Below are 18,038 nucleotides of genomic sequence, written 5' to 3' on the forward strand. Positions count from 1 at the left end.
TGCAGAAAACATCCAGCTGGGAGAGACCTCAAAGCTCATCCAGTCCACTCAGCACTGAAGGGTGAACACTAAACCATGTCCCTAAGCACCAGGTCCACAGCTGCTTAAACACCTCCAAGTATGGTGACTCCAGCACTGCCCTGGGCAGACCATTCCAATGGTTGATAACCCTCTCTATGAAGAAATATTTCTTAGTATCCAGCCTAAACCATGTGTCACTGCAGAAAGCAATGTCTGAGAGCTTGTCACAGTGCCTGGAAATAAATCCATAGTTTTTATAAGAGGGTTACCTTAAGGTCTCTTGTTTAAGTCTGCCCAACTCCAGGCTAAGTTGCTGCTGAGCCTCCTGTGACACCACAGAACTAAGAGTGCTGACCCCTGATGTGGTGGCAGGATCCTCAGCCCTATTTTGTTCAGTGGGCTGGAAACTGTCCTCCACTTCATCACCATCCTTGTCCCCACCTTCAGTTTCTGATGCTGGCTCAAAGTGAGCTCGAAGCTCTGGTAAGAAGGAAACAGGGTAAGAATAAGAATGGTTTTGGACAAGTACGTTTCTAGAGGCACTACAGTTTGTCCTTTGCTATAATCACAGAACATTAGGGGTTGGAAGGGACCTCAAAAAATCATCCAGTCCAACCCCTCTGCTGGGCTAGGAGCACCTGGAATAGGTCACACAGGATTCGGCCTCCTGAATGGTGGTGATTTTTCTTGGCATCCTTCTGTAGGGCCTAATGATCTTCCTCACACTAATGCACTCCCTTATCTCAGCAGTGTTAACCACCTTGGATGTTACTAAACCCTTCTACAGAGTCCTCTTCTTTCTCCCTAGAGAACTGCCAGCTGGGACTGAATTCAATTTACCTTTTTGTTTTGTCCTGGTTGGAGTGCACTGGTGGTGCAGACCTGCCGGGTTACCTCCTCACTATGTGTTTTTGTGCTGCAATTACAGCACTAATCCTCCAGATGAACACTTCTCCCTCTACAACCTTCTCACCCTCTGCCTTTGATGTTGTGGCACAGGGGATGCAGCTTTTAATGGCAGGCTGACAGATGAAAACATCTGAACTGTTCCATTTGCTGGGGCTCTGTGATATGCAAACAGTCCTTTAAAAAATATTAGTAAGAAAAATCTGCTGCTTTGATTTACCTGGAATAAGGATGGTGACTGCAGCTTGGACTGCACGGCGAATGATGTTATCCATGGCAAACATCCAGTGGGGCCTTATTAGATGATTCCTCAATACTTTGTTCACCTACAAACCAACAAATAATCTTGTTTTACACCACCCCAGAGCAAGTTTGACACATTAACAGCCACCTGAGTCACTAAAACACTCCCACCTTTGAAAGTCTGCACAACAGATTTGACAGTTCTAGGCCAGAGTTTTTAACTTGTCCCCAGACCATGTCACTCAAGCCCCTGTACAGTACAAGAAGTAAAACAGGAAATGAAAGTAGGATCCAGAACAACAATCAGAGCTTGTGGGCAGTCTTTCAAGCACCATCACTCCCAGGTAGGCCTTGAAGTGACCTTGGAGTGACCACCTGAGGCTTCAGTACATCAGGGCTCTGTGCCAAGCACCGTGCAGCCCTTTAGGGTGCTCATCTAATGCCTGTTGGATACACTCCAGACTTCCTCCTAGAGCAAGGCAACTTTCAGCACCGGTGATCCACAGCTCACCAGGCAAAACCTGACCTTTGAACACTCCTACTTTTCCTTAGTCTTCCAAACAGTCACCAGAACTTTGTCTACTCCATACTGACCACATAGAATCATAGAATTGTTAGGGTTGGAAGGGAGCTCAAGGATCATCCAGTTCCAACCCCCCTGCCATGGGCAGGGACACCTCACACTACATCAGGTGGCCCAGAGCCACATCCAGCCTGGCCTTAAAAACCTCCAGGCATGAAGCTTCCACCACCTCCCTGGGCAACCTGTGCCAGCATCTCACCACCCTCATGGTGAAGAATTTCTTCCTAACATCCAATCCTCCAACCTTCCCCAGCAAGTGCAGGAGCTTCTGAGGAACTGGGGCAAGAAAGTGGCTGTTCAGTGTGAGCAGGGTAAGGAGGAAGAGTGAAGAAGCTGTCCAGGAAGAATTCCTCTGTGGCAGAGAAGGGACTCACCGCATCCTGAAATCCAAACAGCACCAGATGGATCTGGTTGATGGAAGTGCTGTCAAAGTCCAAATCCATCTTCAACTTGGATATGGTAGAAGCCATCACTCTCTGCTCTGGAGAGCGTATGAAATCCCTTAAAATCCCAATGATTTGCTTGATGTGGGCAACTGAAAGCTGCAGTTCTTCAGAGCTCTGGAGAAAAGATAATGAATGTGAACCAAGTGACTACTACAGGCACTAAACATCCAATTAGCAGTAAGGTTTTTAAGATTTAGAGCTTTGCCCCAAGTCTATTTCATGCTGATGCAAAGAAATCACAATGTTGTGTTCCTGCAAAACCTTCCTTTTGTGCCTAGTTTGGATTTTTTTTAATAGTAGTTCCTATTTTCTAAGAAATAAATCAAGTGGCTGCCACAAAGGGAAGAGGGTGCAGGTAATAGCTCCAGGTGTCTGCAGTGTACTGCAGAGGGCAGCTCTCCTCCATACAAACAACAGAGTGAGTTATTAAGAGACCTAAAGTTTTTAGATGCCATCCTTTCAGTAAGCTGAACTTGGATCTAATTAGGCAGAAATTTTGTTTCCTTAGGCAAGTGACAGGACTCAAAGTGATGTGCCATTCAGAACCCTCAGAGTTAAAGCCATCAAAGGGATAGGATGAGAAGGAATATATTGAAGTTTGAGAAAGGGAGATTCAGGCTGGAGATTAGGAAGCAATTCTTCAGAGTGAGGGTGGTGAGACAGTGGAACAGGTAGCTCAGGGAGGTTGTGGATGCCCCCTCCCTATGGCATTTCTTGGCTACAGCTTAACCAACTTTTCTTGCTCCTCTTTACAGACACCAAACCTTCCTACTATAGAAATTTACCATAATTTTTTGAGATTACAGAATCATAGAATGGGTTGGGTAGGATGTGACCACCAAAGATCATCCAGTCCAACCCCCCTGCAAGCAGCAGGGACATCCTCCACTGGAGCAGGTTACTCACAGCCTTGTCCAGACTGACCTTGAAGATCTCCAGAGATGAGGCCTCAACTGCCTCCCTGGGCAACCTGTTGCAGTGTTGCAGCAGCCTCCTGGTGCAGAACTTGTTCCTCACAACTAATCTCAATCTCCTCTGCTCTCATTTCAAGCCATTGCCCCAGTCCTGTCCCTGCAGGCTGTTGTAAACATTCCCTCTGCAACCTTCTTGTAGCCCCCTTCAGGTACTGGGAGGCTGCTCTAAGGTCTCCCTGGAGCCTCCCACATCAAATGTCCCAAAACCTCCTCCTTCAAAGAAATGCAGAGCCCAGCAGCAGGGAAAAGCTGATGCCTGCTGCCCATTCAGCCAACAAACAGAGGCCTCAGAGACAAGCTATTCAGAAAGAACAATCCAAGCACCTTCATTCATTAGTTTTCAGAGAAGGAATGACACCAACTGCCTCACCATTTCCCTTTTGAGGTGAGGAAAGGAAAGCTGAAGTGAAATTACCTACCTGTGCAATGCACTCCTGCAAATTGGAGGCAACTTTATTCTGTTCTTCCTTCAGGATTTTATAGAGAATGGCTCTGCGCTCACTGTCCTTCCGCAGCAGGAACAGCCCAGAGTCCTTGTCCTCCACAGAAGGAGTGGAGCTCCTGTCCTCCAAAGCTGAGCCCTCATCAGGCACACTGTGTAAGCAACCAGGACACAAGCAGCAGAATCTTAGAGAGTTTGGAAGGGATCTCCAGAGATCATCCAGTCCAACCCCCACTGCCCAAAGCAGCACCACCCAGGGCAGTCTGCATAGGAATGCATCCAGGTGGGTTTGGAAAGGCTCCAGAGAAGAAGATTCCACAGTCTCTCTGGGCAGCCTGGGTATTAATGAGATATAGGCAACATTTAAATTAACTGGTAACTTGCCTCCACAACTCACTTGCTGTTTATTAGCACACATCCTTACCTAGGAACAGACTCACAGAATGGTCTGGGTTGGAAGGGACCTCCAAAGGTCATCCAGTCCAACCTCCCTGCACTCAGCAGGGACATCCTCTACTAGATCTGGTTATCCAGAGCCCTGTCGAGCTTCACCTTGAATATCTCCAGACATGGGGACTCAACTACATCCCTGGGCAACCTGTTGCAGTGTTCCACCAGCCTCATAGTAAAGAACTTGTTCTTAACATCCAATCTAAATCTGCCCTTCTCTAGTTTGAAGCCATTGCCCCTTGTCCTGCCCCTGCAGGCCTTTGCAAACAGTCATCTGCAGACTTCTTGTAGCCCCTTCAGGTACTGGAAGACTGCTCTAAGGTCTCCTTGGAGCCTTCTCTTCTCCAGGCTGAACACCCCCAGCTCCCTCAGCCTGTCCATGTAGGAGAGGTGCTCCAGCCCCCATATCTTTTCATGGCCCTCCTCTGGACCCACTCCATCAGGTCCGTGTCCTTCCTGTGTTGAGGACTCCAGAGCTGGATGCAGTACTCCAGGTGAGGTCTCACCAGAGCAGAGTGGCAGAATCACCTTTCTCAACCTGCTGGCCACACTGCTTTTGATGCAGCTCAGGCTGCCATTGGCCTTCTGTGCTGCAAGCTCACACTCTCTGCTCATGTCCAGCTTCTTGTCCATCAGCACCCCCAATTCCTTTTCTGCAGGGCTGCTCTCTATCACCTCATCCCCCAGCCTGTACTGTTAGTGAGACAATCATCATGTGATACAATATAACGTGAATCAAATCTACAGAATGGGTCCCAAGTGAAAAAACAAATGCTTTACCTTAGTAAGTGGGAAATGGGATGCTTTGTCTGGATCTCTGAAATGGATCTCTTAGGCCTTTCAAAAAACATCTCATGCTGTAGATCAGAGTCCGGTGAGACAGAGCCATGCTCACTGCTGCTGCTGCCGGCCTGCTCCCCGGGGCTGGGCAGTGGGAGGGATGCAGTGCGGCTGGAATCTAGGAGCAGACATTGCAAAACACAGAACCAGGCAGGAATGGGCAGCGTGCTCCAAACAGCTCTGATCACCTTTGCTGGCACCAAGGCCTCATTTTACCAAAGAGCTGAGGGAGAGGGAACCTTGCTGACAGAAAGCAGCAACACAACTCCAGTCACATGTATTGAGCAGTAAAAGGTGTGAGGAGCAAACTGCTGAGCTCAAGGAGAGCAAAGCTGCTGGAGATACTGCTATGGAATGCTGCTTGGTTACCCTCTCACCTCTCATAGGAGAGGTGTCCCAGCCCTCTGATCATTTTGGTGGCCCTTCTCTCCAGGTGAGGCCTAACCAGAGCAGAGTAGAGGGGAACAATCACCTCCCTTGACCTGTAGGCCACAAAGCAGGGAGGAGGAGGACTCACAGAACCATAGAATCAATAAGGTTGGAAAAGACCTCCAAGATCATCAAGTCCAACCTGTCACCCAAGACCTCATGACTATGAAATCATGGCATCAAGTGCAGAAGACAGCTGCACCTTCCCTGTGATAATAGCATCACAGAATGATCTGGGTTGGAAGGGACCTCCAAAGGTCCTCTAGTCCAAGCCCCCTGCAGTCACAGGGACATCCTCCATGAAATCAGGTTGCCCAGAGCCCTGTCAAGCCTCACTTTGAGTATCTCCAGGAATGGGGCCCCAACCACCTCCCTGGACAACCAGTTGCAGTATTCCACCACCCTGTTGCTTCCAGGGCATCTTCCAGGGCAAGCTCTACCCTTCCTAATGTGTGGCAGTTCCTTTGCTATTCATGAATTGTAATTATAAGTAACTATTGTATATTTTGTACACATTCATTGCATTATGTATTTCTAGATTTTAGTGTGCTTGTAAATATAGCTTCATATTTGCTTCCACTGAGCTAGTCTAGCAATTTTATCCTGGGGGGTAATTTCAACCCACTACATGATGCCATGTAATTTTTCCAGGAAAAAGTCCTCAGGGAAGGGCTGAAGAGGCCAGAAGAGGACATCACTGGAATGGGGCAGAAGGCTACAGCCTGCCAATAGCTCCTGACTGCTACCAGTGTGGCCAAGCAGTGTAGGCTCTCCACTCCCCCAGTGCAGCTGCAAGGATGGCCTCTCCAGACAAGAGTGCCTTGCTGAAAGCAGTTCAGTTAGAGGTTATAATTGCTTTGCTAGTTTTTCCCCTCAGAATAACCTTCTGTCAAATGTTCCTGGCTGAGGGGGGTGGAAATCAGAAAATGAAGCAATTCAACTTGCATTTTGTGTGTGTGTGTGCAGAAAGGGAAAAGCAGCAGCAGAAGCAATGCCTTTGTCTGTTAGTAAACTAGCAGCTCCCTCAAACACCAATGATTTATTTAGCAGGTCTATATTAAGGTTAGTTATCTTATCACTGAGCAAGTGGCATGGAACACACTAGGAAGGTAACCCAAAACAAGCCACTGAACAGCTCCTTCAGCACCTCTGTGCCAAATTTCCAAGTCAGACAGCAAGTCTGAAAATGCTGAGCCATGTAGACCCAACTTCACCTAGCAGAGCCAGGTGTTCAGGTGCCAAACTCAGATCTCTGAGGTGTATGTAGTTGTGAAGCTAAGCCCAGAACTGCTTTGGAAAGTCTTCACCAAAAGTCTTTTTTCCCCCTAATTTTAATTTACTATAAATGAGCCATTTCATTTTGGGGAGAGGGAAAAAAGTGGGGTTGGGTGCTTTCAGCAAGTGAAAAGCCAAATAAGCAAAGCACCATCTTTTGAGGGAATTGTTAGATTTAAATATGTGTAATTACAAATCACAGTTGAGCTCCTGCTGCTTTCCTGGAACAAGAAATGTCCTTTGTACAAGAGGCTGCTGAATGATTGCAGTCTTTTAATGTAACAGTTAACAACCACAGGATTGTCAGGGTTGGAAGGGATCTCAAGGATCATCTACTTCCACCCCCCTGCCATGGGCAGGGACACTTCACATTAGATCAGGTTGCCCAGAGCCACATCCAGCCTGGCCTTAAAAACCTCCAGGGATGAGGCTTCCACCACCTCCCTGGGCAACCTGTGCCAGTGAAGAACGTCTTCCTAAATTCTAATCTAAATCTCCCCTCTTCTAGCTTAGATCCATTCCCCCCAGTCCTATCCGTACCTGACACCCTCAAAAGTCCCTGCCCAGCTTTCTTGTAGCCCCCCTCAGATGCTGGAAGGCCACAAGAAGGTCTCCTTGGAGCCTTCTCCACACTGAACAACCCCAACTCTCTCAGCCTGTCCTTATAAGCAGAGGAGCTCCAGCCCTCTGCTCATCCATGTGGCCCTTCTATGGACACCTTCCAGATGCTGACTCAGTTTATGATTCCTTACCTGAGGGCTTGAATGCAATCCTGCTTTTCTTGCCCTTGTTCACTTGTTTCAGGAAGGAATCTCTGAGCAGATCAGATGCTGTCACACGTTTGTTAGGATCAGGTTCAAAACAGAGCAAAATAAAAGCTCTGCTTTCAGCAGAGAGTGATTCTGGAATTTCAGGATGAATCTTGAACATCCCAACCTGTGAGTAAAACCCAAATACAAATGATTTTTACCAAAGAAATGCAAGGAGACCATGGGCCAAAGTTTTCTTACATTCTGATCTCTCCCACTCTTGCAGCATAGGAGTGGTCCAGGTACTCAGACAAAGCAGTGAAGTGCCAACAAGGTTCTAATCCTCTTAACTCATTGCAGCCATAGTGGCATTACACAAATGCCAAGCTAGGGACATATCTGAACATCTACTTTCAGACCCCCTGGGGATCTGGACATTGTCCACACCAAGTGCTTCTCCTACCAGCCACAAATCCCTCCAGCTTCTGCATATGCCTCCCATCACCCCTGCCCGGCACATTCATGCTCAGGAAGGGGAACATCCTCCTCCTCTAGCACTGCCTGCCAGGGGCCTGCACCTGTTCTGCTCCTGCCACTGCCAAATTTCCTTGTATGAATGCTCACAATGACCTTGCCAGACCTTGTCCCCACCCCCAGCACTCAGGCCAGATGTCTTCCCTAGCCTGTCAGTGTTATTGAACTGACAGCCACATAATGTCTTCCCACGGTTTCACCAGACCCCTCAACTCCTTCTTTAAGCAATGAAAAATGTGTTTCTACAGGTCACTCTCTACTGATTTTCCCAACTCCTCCACTGCCTTCTTAATCTCTGGCACCAATCTGGCACAAATGTTTTGAAGTGAGAGCTGTGTAACGTGTGTGGCATGTATCTGGCAAGATTAAAGCTTCTAGCCTCAGCATCTTGACATAAAACAGGCTCTGGAGGACAAGCAGCAAGATAACAGCCACAAGGGAGGGAGCAGCCCAGCAGTTAAACAAGTCCCAGCTGCCTTTAAATCATCTCATTATCCAGCTGCATTAACACCAGCAGGCAGCTCACAAGAGAGCTTCAGCTTCAAAGCTCAAATATGCTGAGCAGTCAGGCTGCCATTGGGGTGACAGTGCAGGGTTTAAAGTGCTATCAGTGCATCAGGGCCTCCAAATAGCAGCTCCAAGCACAGCCACGGCTCAGCATTTCCTGCATGCAAAGCTTTTAAGATGAGCAACTTGCTAAGCTCTGCAATTAAATTGAAGTATTTAATCAAGGCATTTAATAAATCAAAACACAGAATTGTAAGATGGACTGGGTTGGAAGGGACCTCCAAAGGTCATCTAGTCCAACCCCATGCAGTCAGCAGGGACATCCTCCACTAGATTGCTCAGAGCCTTTGCCAGCCTGACCTTGAGCAGCACAACTACCTCCCTGGGCAACCTGTTGCAGTGTTCCACCACCCTCATGGTGCAGAACTTGTTTCTCACATCCAATCTAAATCAGCTCTGCTCTCATTTCAGAATATTGTCTCTCATCCTGTCCCTGCAGGCCTTTGGAAACAGTCCCTCTGCAGCCTTCTTGTAGCCCCTTCAGATACTAGAAGGCTGCTCTTAGGTCTCTCTGAAGCCTCCTCTTCTCCAGGCTGAACAACCTCAGTTCCCTCTGCCTGTATTCCCGCCCCCTGATCATTTTTGTGGACCCACTCCATCAGGTCCATGTCCTTCCTTGTGCTGAAGGCTCCAGAGCTGGATGCAGTACTGCAGGTGAGGTCTCACCAGAGCAGAATAAAGTGGGAAACTAACCCAGATAACACAAAGTTACCAACACATTAGTATTAAAACCAGTAAGTTAGCATCTGAAAAATCCCAAATTCTAGCAAAAAAAAGGTTGTCCTTACTTTAAACATTGCTGCTTGAGGCTCCCCTAGTTCATGAAATGGAGGTTTGCCTGTTGCCATTTCGATAATGGTGCAACCTAATGACCAGATATCAGCTGGTGCACCATATCCTCGTGGTCCTTTATCAATGATTTCTGGAGCCATGTACTGCAGGGTTCCTAGGCAGAACCAAAAGAACAGTCAAGTGTCAGAGCCTTCATAGAATCCTAGAATTGTCAGGGCTGTAAGGGACCTCAAGGATCATCCAGTTCCAAGCCCCTGCCATGGGCAGGGACACCTCACACTAGAGCAGGTTGCTCACAGCCACATCCAGCCTGGCCTTTAAAACCTCAAAGGATGAGGCTTCCACCACCTCCCTGGGCAACCTGTTCCAGTGTCTCACCACCCTCATAGGGAAGAACTTCTCCCTAACATCCAATCTTAATCTACCCATTTCTAGTTTTGCTCCATCCCCCCCATCCTGTCACTACCTCACACCCTTAAAAGTCCCTCCCCAGCTTCCTGGGGTGATTTAGAAGGGCTGTGGTTAGTAGGTGGAGAGAGGTTCTCCTGCCCCTCTACTCTGCCCTGCTGAGGCCGCATCTGGAATAATGTGTCCAGTTCTGGGCCCCTCAGTTCAACAGGGACCTCAGGGAACCTTAGAAAAGTAATTCATTTCAAACCCTTAGTAATTTCATTTTCATGGCTTCCTTTGTCAGAAAGCTGGGGGGACTCCGGACTCACAGCCAGGCAGGTAATGGGAAGCTCTGTGATTATCACTTCAACACAGGCTGTTGTCTCCTGCTTTCCATACAGACTGATGGCTGTGTCTGTGCACCATTTACTTAAAAGTGCAGGCCATCCTCAAGCTTATTAAGAGCTGCTGGATTCAAGTGCTTCCAGATGTAATTGCAACAAATCGATTGCTCCTTAATGAAAAACACTTAGAAGAAAAACTATTACCCCAGCACACTTAACAAGCCTTTGGGGAAAACAAAGGGGAAAAGTTAAATGGAAGAAAATGGCATTTAAAAAAAAAAAAAAGAAGTCAGATAAGGAGTCTGTGTTGGTGGTGATCACACTCCCATTAGCTCTTCCATGGAAATAAAACCCTAATATGTGTTTTCATCACAAATCCAAAGAGCCACTTGGCTCTAACTCCCAATCAATCACCAAATCCCTTACAAACTTCTGCTAGGTCGTGTCCAGGGAAGGGTCATGAGGATGAGCAGAGGGCTGGAGCTCCTCTGCTGTGAGGACAGGCTGAGAGGGTTGGAGTTGTTCAGTCTGGAGAAAACAAGGCTCTGAGGAGACCTTGTTGTGGCCTTCCAATATCTGAAGAGGGCTACAAGAAAGCTGGGCAGGGACTTTTGAGAGTGTCAGGGAGTGGTAGGTCTGGGGGAGATGGATCCAAGCTGGAGGAGGGGAAATTTAGATTAGACATTAGGAAGAAGTTCTTCTCCATGAGGGTGGTGAGACACTGGCACAGGTTGCCCAGGGAGGTGGTGGAAGCCTCATTCCTGCAGGCTTTTGCAGCCAGACTGAATGTGGCTCAGGGCAACCTGATCTAGTGTGAGATGTCCCTGTCCATGGCATGGGGGTTGGAACTGGATGGTCCTTGAGGTCCCTTCTAACCCTGACAATTCTGTGGTTCTGTGAACTCAGTTAAAATTAGTCTTACCTGTAAAAGTTTCTGTGCATGGATTGATTCCTGCTAGCCTCTTGGAAGTCCCAAAATCAGATATCTTTACCACTCCACTATAGGTATTCACCAATACATTATCTCCCTGTGGTTGAGAGAGAGGGAGGGAGGAGACAGATGAGTAATAGATTCCAAATCCCAATCTCAATAATCTTTCCAGTTTGGAGCTATCTTTGTAATATACCTTTCAACAAAGGAATTTTCATGGAGCACTAGGGAGAAGAAGTTGTTTCAGTCTTTCCTTTTGTTTTAAGCTTCCATAAAACCCTACTCCATGTTCTCCTTCAGGTTAGAATAAACCTATCTGAAGTAAATCCATAGAAAGCAAATCACATAAGGCACACCAAAGGAAAATTTACCTTTATGTCTCTGTGTACAATCTGGTTCTCATGAAGATATTTAAGGCCTTCCAGAATCTGCTTGGTGTAAAATTTAATTGTGGGTTCTTTCATTGGGCCCCACTTCGATCTCAGGAGAGCTGAGAGGCTGCCTACGAGAGTCAAGATAGTAAAATCCCCAAATGAAGACGAAACATTTACATTTGGGTTAAGCCTCTACTCACTCTCCTCATGTAAGAGAAGAGCAGTGCCTGTAATTAAGCCAAATCCTCCCTACAGTCCTTAAAGCAAATAATTTGCTGCTGCTCTTGTAATGCTACCCTGTAGTTAGCATAATGGTGACCTGTAGTTAATGTAACGTTACCCTGAAGTCAATGAAACATTACCCTGTGGTCAGTGTAACGTTATCCTGTAGTCAGTGTAATGTTACCCTGTAGTCAGTGTAACGCTACCCTGTAGTTAATGGAACACTGACCTGTAGTTAATGGAATGCTGACTTGTAGTTAAGGTAACGTTGACCTGTAGTTAACGGAATGTTACCCTGTAGTTAGTGTAATGTTACTCTGTAGTTAGCATAACATTGACCTGTAGTTAATGGAATGTTACCCTGCAGTTCATGTAACCCTGTCCTGTAGTTAGTGTGATGTTACCCTGTAGTTAGTGTGATGTAGACCAGTAGTTAATGTAACATTACCCTGTAGTCAATGTAACGTTAACCTGTAGTTAATGTCTTACCAGAAAACCATTTACAGTGCACAAACGTATCAAGTGCAGACCTTGGCTTTCACCAAGCTTAGAGAGTTGACTGCTTTTGATTCCTTTGGGAGGCTAAGCTGAGACAGATACAAACCTCCTGGCACTTGCTCCATGAAAATCTTAATGTATCCATCTTCTGATACAGATCCAAGATACTGGACGATGTTGCGATGCTTTAAATACTTGTGCAGCGCTATCTCTTCATGAAGAGGTTGGGAATACCTATGAAAATAAAACAAACAGTCATCTGGGGGGGTGTCTCATCATGCAGGAAAAGCTTCTAGGCTACAGCTAAATGCTAGACTGCAGACAGAATGGATTTGAGGGACACTGATCCTATTCTCAGCAAACATCTTGTCCACGACCTTCAAATGTAGTGTAACTGGTGGCCTGTTTAGGAAAAGTACAGAGGTGGACCTCAGAGGAATCCTGGAGGAGAAACATGCCCTCTAAAAATTGATGCATGCAGTATTGTCTCTGCCTCCAAAAATCCTTCTATACTTTCCCCCCTCCCTCAGAAGAATACAAATGAGAGACAATTGCAACTTAAACCCCAAAAAACATCTTATTCTAGAATTTTATATATGTATGTATGTATACATAGAAGCAAACTGTATTCCCCACCCCTTAAATAAATAAATAAACAAAATAAGTAATTAATAACTCTTTATTCTCAAAAGGGTGAGTTTGATATTAGGAGGAAACAATTGAACTTTCTCATGACGTTCAACTAGCCAAAGTGCAGGGTCCTGCACCTAGGTTAGGGCAATCCTCAGTATCAATCCAGGCTGGGGGATGAGGAGATTGAGAACAGCCCTGCAGAAAAGGTCTTGAGGGTAGGTGAGAAGCTGGACATGAGCCTAGAGTGTTCACTTGCTGCCCAGAAGCTCAATGGCATCCTGGGCTGCATCCAAAGCAGCATGGTCAGCAGGTCAAGAGAGGTGATTCTACCACTTGACTCTGCTCTGGTGAGACCTCACCTGGAGTACTGTGTCCAGCTCTGGAGCCCTCAATACAGGAAGGACATGGCCCTGATGGAGTGGGTCCAGAGGAGGGCCACAAGGCACAAGAGGAAGGCTGGAGCACCTCTCCTCTGTAGTCAGACTGAAAGAGTTGGGGCTGTTCAGCCTGCAGAAGAGAAGGCTCTGGGAAGACCTAAGAGCTACATTTCAATATCTGAAGGGGACCTATAGGAAGGCTGGGGAGGGACTGTTTAGAAGGGATTGTAGCAATGGTTTGAACCTGGAGCGGGGTAGATTTAGGTTGGCCCTCAGGAAGAAGTTCTTTACAATGAGAATGGTGAAATATTGGAACAGGCTGCCCAGGGATGTGGTTGAAGACTTAAGATCAGACTGCATGGGTCCCTGGGCAGCCTACTCTAGTTGGAGGTGTCCCTGCTGACTGCAGGAGGGTTGGACAGAATGACCTTTGAGAGTCCCTTCCAATCTGATGCACTCTGTGACTCTGAATTTTAATACAGTGGGACTTTATTAACCAGCCACAGAGAAATACAAGGTAGGAGCAGCAGATTTCAGCAGACAGCTACAATTTCATTAGCAGTAGGGACACCACAAGAAATGAAGGCTTACCTGCTGTCTCTTTCGGGTATCTCTTTGATGGCTATTCGGACCTGATTGCTAAGGTCTCTTCCAGCATAAACTATTCCATAAGTACCTTTCCCTAGAACCACTCTCTCACCATTCTCATCATAATCATATTCATACTGCAAGCAGAAAAGAGAGCAGCATAGAAGGGGTTATCACTAACATTTGTCTTTTACACGGAGCCACAAGTTCTGTCCTGTATTAAGTACAGGAGAGAGCAGGCCCTGCAGCACAGCTGTGGCACCAGCCTGCTGCAACATTTCCATCTCACTTGCTTCACAAATCAACTTTGAAATGCATTCAGCCCAACAAGGAACACAACATTAAACCAAAACTCAATGAAATAATTGCTGTCAGAAGAACACAGTCAGGTACCACAGTTAAGTACAGACTCCTGCACCTGGGGAGGAACACCACCATGCACCAGTACATGTTAAGGGTTGACCTGCTGGAAAGCAGCTCCATGGCGATTGATCTTGATGTCTTGGTAGCCAGTAAGTTCTCCATGGGACACCAAAGTGCCCTTATGGCCAAGAAGGCCAATGTAAGCTGGGTTAAGAAGCACACTCCTGATTCAACTCCGGAAACTGATAGAGGGCATTGAAAAAGCAGTTTTGCAAGTTTAGAAAGGAACTGGGGTAGTTTCATAACCTCAGATGTTAGCAGGAGGACACAGACCTCCCCTAGCATCTTTCCAGACCCAAGGGTTTGAGGAGGATGTCCCATATGGGAAAACTGCCAGGTATTCTCTGTGGCTTCATCTGGTTCTCTGTTAAAAAACCCAAATGCTTTTACAATGGCCACAACTACTGACATTCCTGTCAATGGCCACTCTCTCTGCTTCATCCAAGACAACTCTTTCATACAGAATCACAGAATGTTAGGGGTTGGAAGGGACCACTAGAGATCACCCAGTCCAACCGCACTGCCAGAGCCGGAGCACCTAGGGCAGGTCACACAGGAACACATCCAGGTGGGTTTGGAATGTCTCCACAGAAGAAGACTCCATAATGTCTCTGGGCAGCCTGTTCCAGGGCTCTGCTACCCTCATGTTGAGGTGGAACCTCCTGTGTTCCAGCTTCTACCTGCTGTTCCTTGTCCTATCAGAGGGCACTCCCAAAATGAGCTTGGCACCTATAACTTGACACTCACCCCTCAGATATTTATAGACATTGATCAGATTCCCTCTCAGCCTTCTCATCTCCAGACTAAACAGCCCCAGGGCTCTCAGCCTTTCTTCATAACAGTGATGTTTCAGTCCCCCAGTCATCCTCATAGCTCTTCACTGGACTCTCTCCAGCAGATCCCTGTCTCTCTTGAACTGGGGAGTCCAGAACTGGAGACAATACTTCAGGAGTGGTCTCACCAGGGCAGAGTAGAGGAGCAGGAGAACCTCCCAGGACCTGCTGGACACCCTTTTCTTACTGCACCCTCTGGACCACAAGGGCAACATTGCTATCCCATGCAGAACCTGCTGTCCACTAGGACTCCAAGGTCTTTCTCCATAGCACTGCTTTCCATCAGGATGCCCCCTAGCCTGTACTGATGCCTGCTGTTATTCCTGCCCAGATGCAGGACTCTACACTTGTCCTTATTGAACCTGTGAGGCTTGACAGGGCTCTGGGCAGCCTGATCTAGTGGAGGAAGTCTCTGCTGACTGCAGGGAGGTTGGACTGGATGACCTTTGGAGGTCCCTTCCTGCCCAGACCATTCTGTGATTCATGAGGTTTTTCCCTTCACCCAGCTTTCCAGCCTGAGAATGCAGGCTGAATTCAGCCCTAAGATGTATTTCTCTGAAGCGTCTTCCTAGGTCACATTTCAGTGTTCATGTGTCACTGACATTCTCCTCCTCTTCACCTGTGCAAAGATGCCAATTTCCCTGCTGCTGTATGGAAGGTGCTAAAGGAAAACTGTCTCTCGTTTATCCTAACAGCACCTTCTGCTCAGTGGAACTAAACTTGAGTTAGCACAGCTTTAGGACAGCTTCCTTTGCCATGTTTCAGCATTTCAAGGCTCACAACATAATCTTCTGTTAGGATAGGCCTGGCTGACCCAAAATGCCACATGTAAAACTTGTCAGGTTCTTTGGCAAGAGCACAGCCAGCTTTCACAGCTATCATATGACAGATGACTGCACAGAAGAGAGACAGCAGTCACACTGCAGAATTTAAGACTGACAGCAAGCCTATCTGCAACAGCCTGGTCCCTTCTTCCAGGCAACCAGCACCAGAACAAGAGGACACAGTCTCAAGCTGCACCAGGGGAAGTTTAGGCTGGATGTTAGGAAGAAGTTCCTCACAGAAGGAGTTATTTGACATTGGAATGTGCTGCCCAGGGAGGTGGTGGAGTCACCATCCCTGGAGGTGTTCGAAAAGGGACTGGATGTGGCACTTGGAGCCATGGTTTAGTAGTCTTGAGGTGCTGGGTGATAGGTTGGACTTGATGATCTCTGAGGTCTTTTCCAACCTTATTGATTCTCTGATTCTAAACCAACTCTAGAATTACTGTGGAGAAATCTAGGTGCTTGAGTCTGTGTCCTATGATACATGAATAGAACAGAACAGAACAGAATAGAATAAACCAGGTTGGAAGAGACCTTTGAGATCATCGTGTCCAACCTATCATCCAACACTATCTAATCAACTAAACCCCGGCACCAAGCACCCCATCAAGTGTCTTCCTAAACACCTTCAGGGATGGTGACTCCACCACCTCCCTGGGCAGCACATTCCAATGGCAAATAACTCTTTCTGTGAAGAGCTTCTTCCAAAATCCAGCCTAAATCTTCCCTGGTGCAGCTTGAGACTGTGTCCTCTTGTGCTGGTGCTGGTTGCCTGGGAGAAGAGACCAACTCCCACCTGGCTACAGCCTCCACTGAGATTTATAGTGCAGTGCTAGTTAGTGGAGAGTTTAATAGAGCTGTACATCACAGCATCACAGTACCTTACAGGTTGGAAGGGACCTCAGGAGACCATCCAGTCTAACCCCTGCCAGTTCACGTTTGCCTCCTCTCTTTCCAATGGCTACAGAGACTGAATAAATCACAGGCAGCTGCCAGAAGTCTGAATATGGCATCCACTGAATGTGCAATTTCAGGCATTAGGTGTAAGTAAACAAGTGTTCATTGCTGACCTTCTCTATGGACAGGGTAGAGCAGAGTCTGATCTCTAGGATATCCTAAGTGGAGTATAGCAGATACTTTGAAAGGGACAAGAACTTCAACATCAGCATCCAGCAGCAAATATCCTAAGGCAGAAAGGATGGCCAAACTCACTCTCCTTCCAAATCCTACTCAGCTGTAGAACTAAACTGTAGTTGCTTTCAGTGATGCGCAACCCCTTGAGAAAGCCTGAGAGAGCTGGGGCTCTTTACTTTGCAGGAGCCTGAGGGCTGCCCTCATTCCTGTTAATAAAGACATGCAGGGCAGCGTGGGGAGGACAGAGCCAGGCTCTGCTCAGGGATGTCCAAGGACAGCACAAGGGGCACTGGGTGCCACCTGGAGGTGCCATGGGAAGAGAAAGGAAAACTTCTTCCCTGTCATGGTGCCAGAACCCTGGAACAGGCTGCCCAGAGAGGTTGTGGAGTTCCCTTCTATGGAGACCTTCCATAGCCACCTGGGTGTGTTCCTGTGTGACCTGCTCTAGGTGCTCCTGCTCTGCAGGGAGGTTGGCCTGGATGATCTCTGGAGGTCCCTTTCAGCCCCTCACATTCTGTGTGACAAGAATTCTGCCTGCAATAGTATTCTTTTTCCTCCAAACTGTGCTCCAGGTTATTTCTTCCTTTCCCAACTCTCAACAACTGTTTTATGAATGGTAAGAACTTCTGCTTTCTGATTTTAAGCCCACCAAGAGAATACAAAGCCTTGTTTTCCAAGTTCTCTCCTTAAATTTAAGATCTCAGTCTGCAGAAAGACAGTGGGTTAGCTCATTTATAAGCTAAAAGATCTTCCCCTTCTAGATCTTGATCTCTGTTTTAACATCCTGTCATAAGAGATAAAGTTATATACAAGGTGACAATGGTGGAAACTCCAAAGCAAGTGGAATGGCATAGCTTAACGATTTTACATTCATCACTGCAGTCATTTTTTTCTTACATCATTGGTTCATGGAGGATTGCTTCCTGCTGTGCAGACACAAATGTTTCTTCCAGTTCAGTTTTTAGAAGGCTCAAGCCAGGGTGAGCTCACATCCTCTGACAGGTTATTATGCAGCTGAATAGACACTGTGTTGTTTGGAGATTGCTCTGCTAGCAGCTAAGTACAGAAGCATGCAATGGCAAATCTGCAGCTACAGATAATATCCTGACTCTGACAAGGCAGAGCCCTGACACCAGGCCAGGACTGCAGATGTATTGCATTAAGCTGGGCTTAATAGCTGTGTGTATCTGCAATGCTCCAGGCTTAGGGAAGTGTG

General features: G+C 47.1%; 1 protein-coding gene across 2 annotated transcripts in view; it reads right to left on the reverse strand.

Annotated features, from left to right (window-relative positions):
• Positions 1 to 18,038, reverse strand: part of MAP3K15 (mitogen-activated protein kinase kinase kinase 15) — a 70,561-nt gene that overhangs the window by 2,910 nt on the left and 49,613 nt on the right. For both annotated transcript variants that reach the window (XM_068144747.1, XM_068144746.1), the window contains 11 exons: positions 13,612 to 13,745; positions 12,117 to 12,244; positions 11,288 to 11,418; positions 10,908 to 11,013; positions 9,248 to 9,405; positions 7,362 to 7,545; positions 4,846 to 5,023; positions 3,593 to 3,767; positions 2,128 to 2,313; positions 1,148 to 1,253; positions 291 to 501 (listed from right to left, as the gene is read on the reverse strand). In XM_068144747.1, coding sequence (XP_068000848.1) covers positions 291 to 501; positions 1,148 to 1,253; positions 2,128 to 2,313; positions 3,593 to 3,767; positions 4,846 to 5,023; positions 7,362 to 7,545; positions 9,248 to 9,405; positions 10,908 to 11,013; positions 11,288 to 11,418; positions 12,117 to 12,244; positions 13,612 to 13,745 — 1,697 coding nt within the window. The remainder of the gene's footprint in view (positions 1 to 290; positions 502 to 1,147; positions 1,254 to 2,127; positions 2,314 to 3,592; positions 3,768 to 4,845; positions 5,024 to 7,361; positions 7,546 to 9,247; positions 9,406 to 10,907; positions 11,014 to 11,287; positions 11,419 to 12,116; positions 12,245 to 13,611; positions 13,746 to 18,038) is intronic.

This window comes from Melanerpes formicivorus, unplaced genomic scaffold (assembly GCF_026170545.1).
Source record: "Melanerpes formicivorus ecotype bairdi unplaced genomic scaffold, bMelFor1.0.p_v2 SCAF_11, whole genome shotgun sequence".
Lineage (NCBI taxonomy): Eukaryota > Metazoa > Chordata > Aves > Piciformes > Picidae > Melanerpes > Melanerpes formicivorus.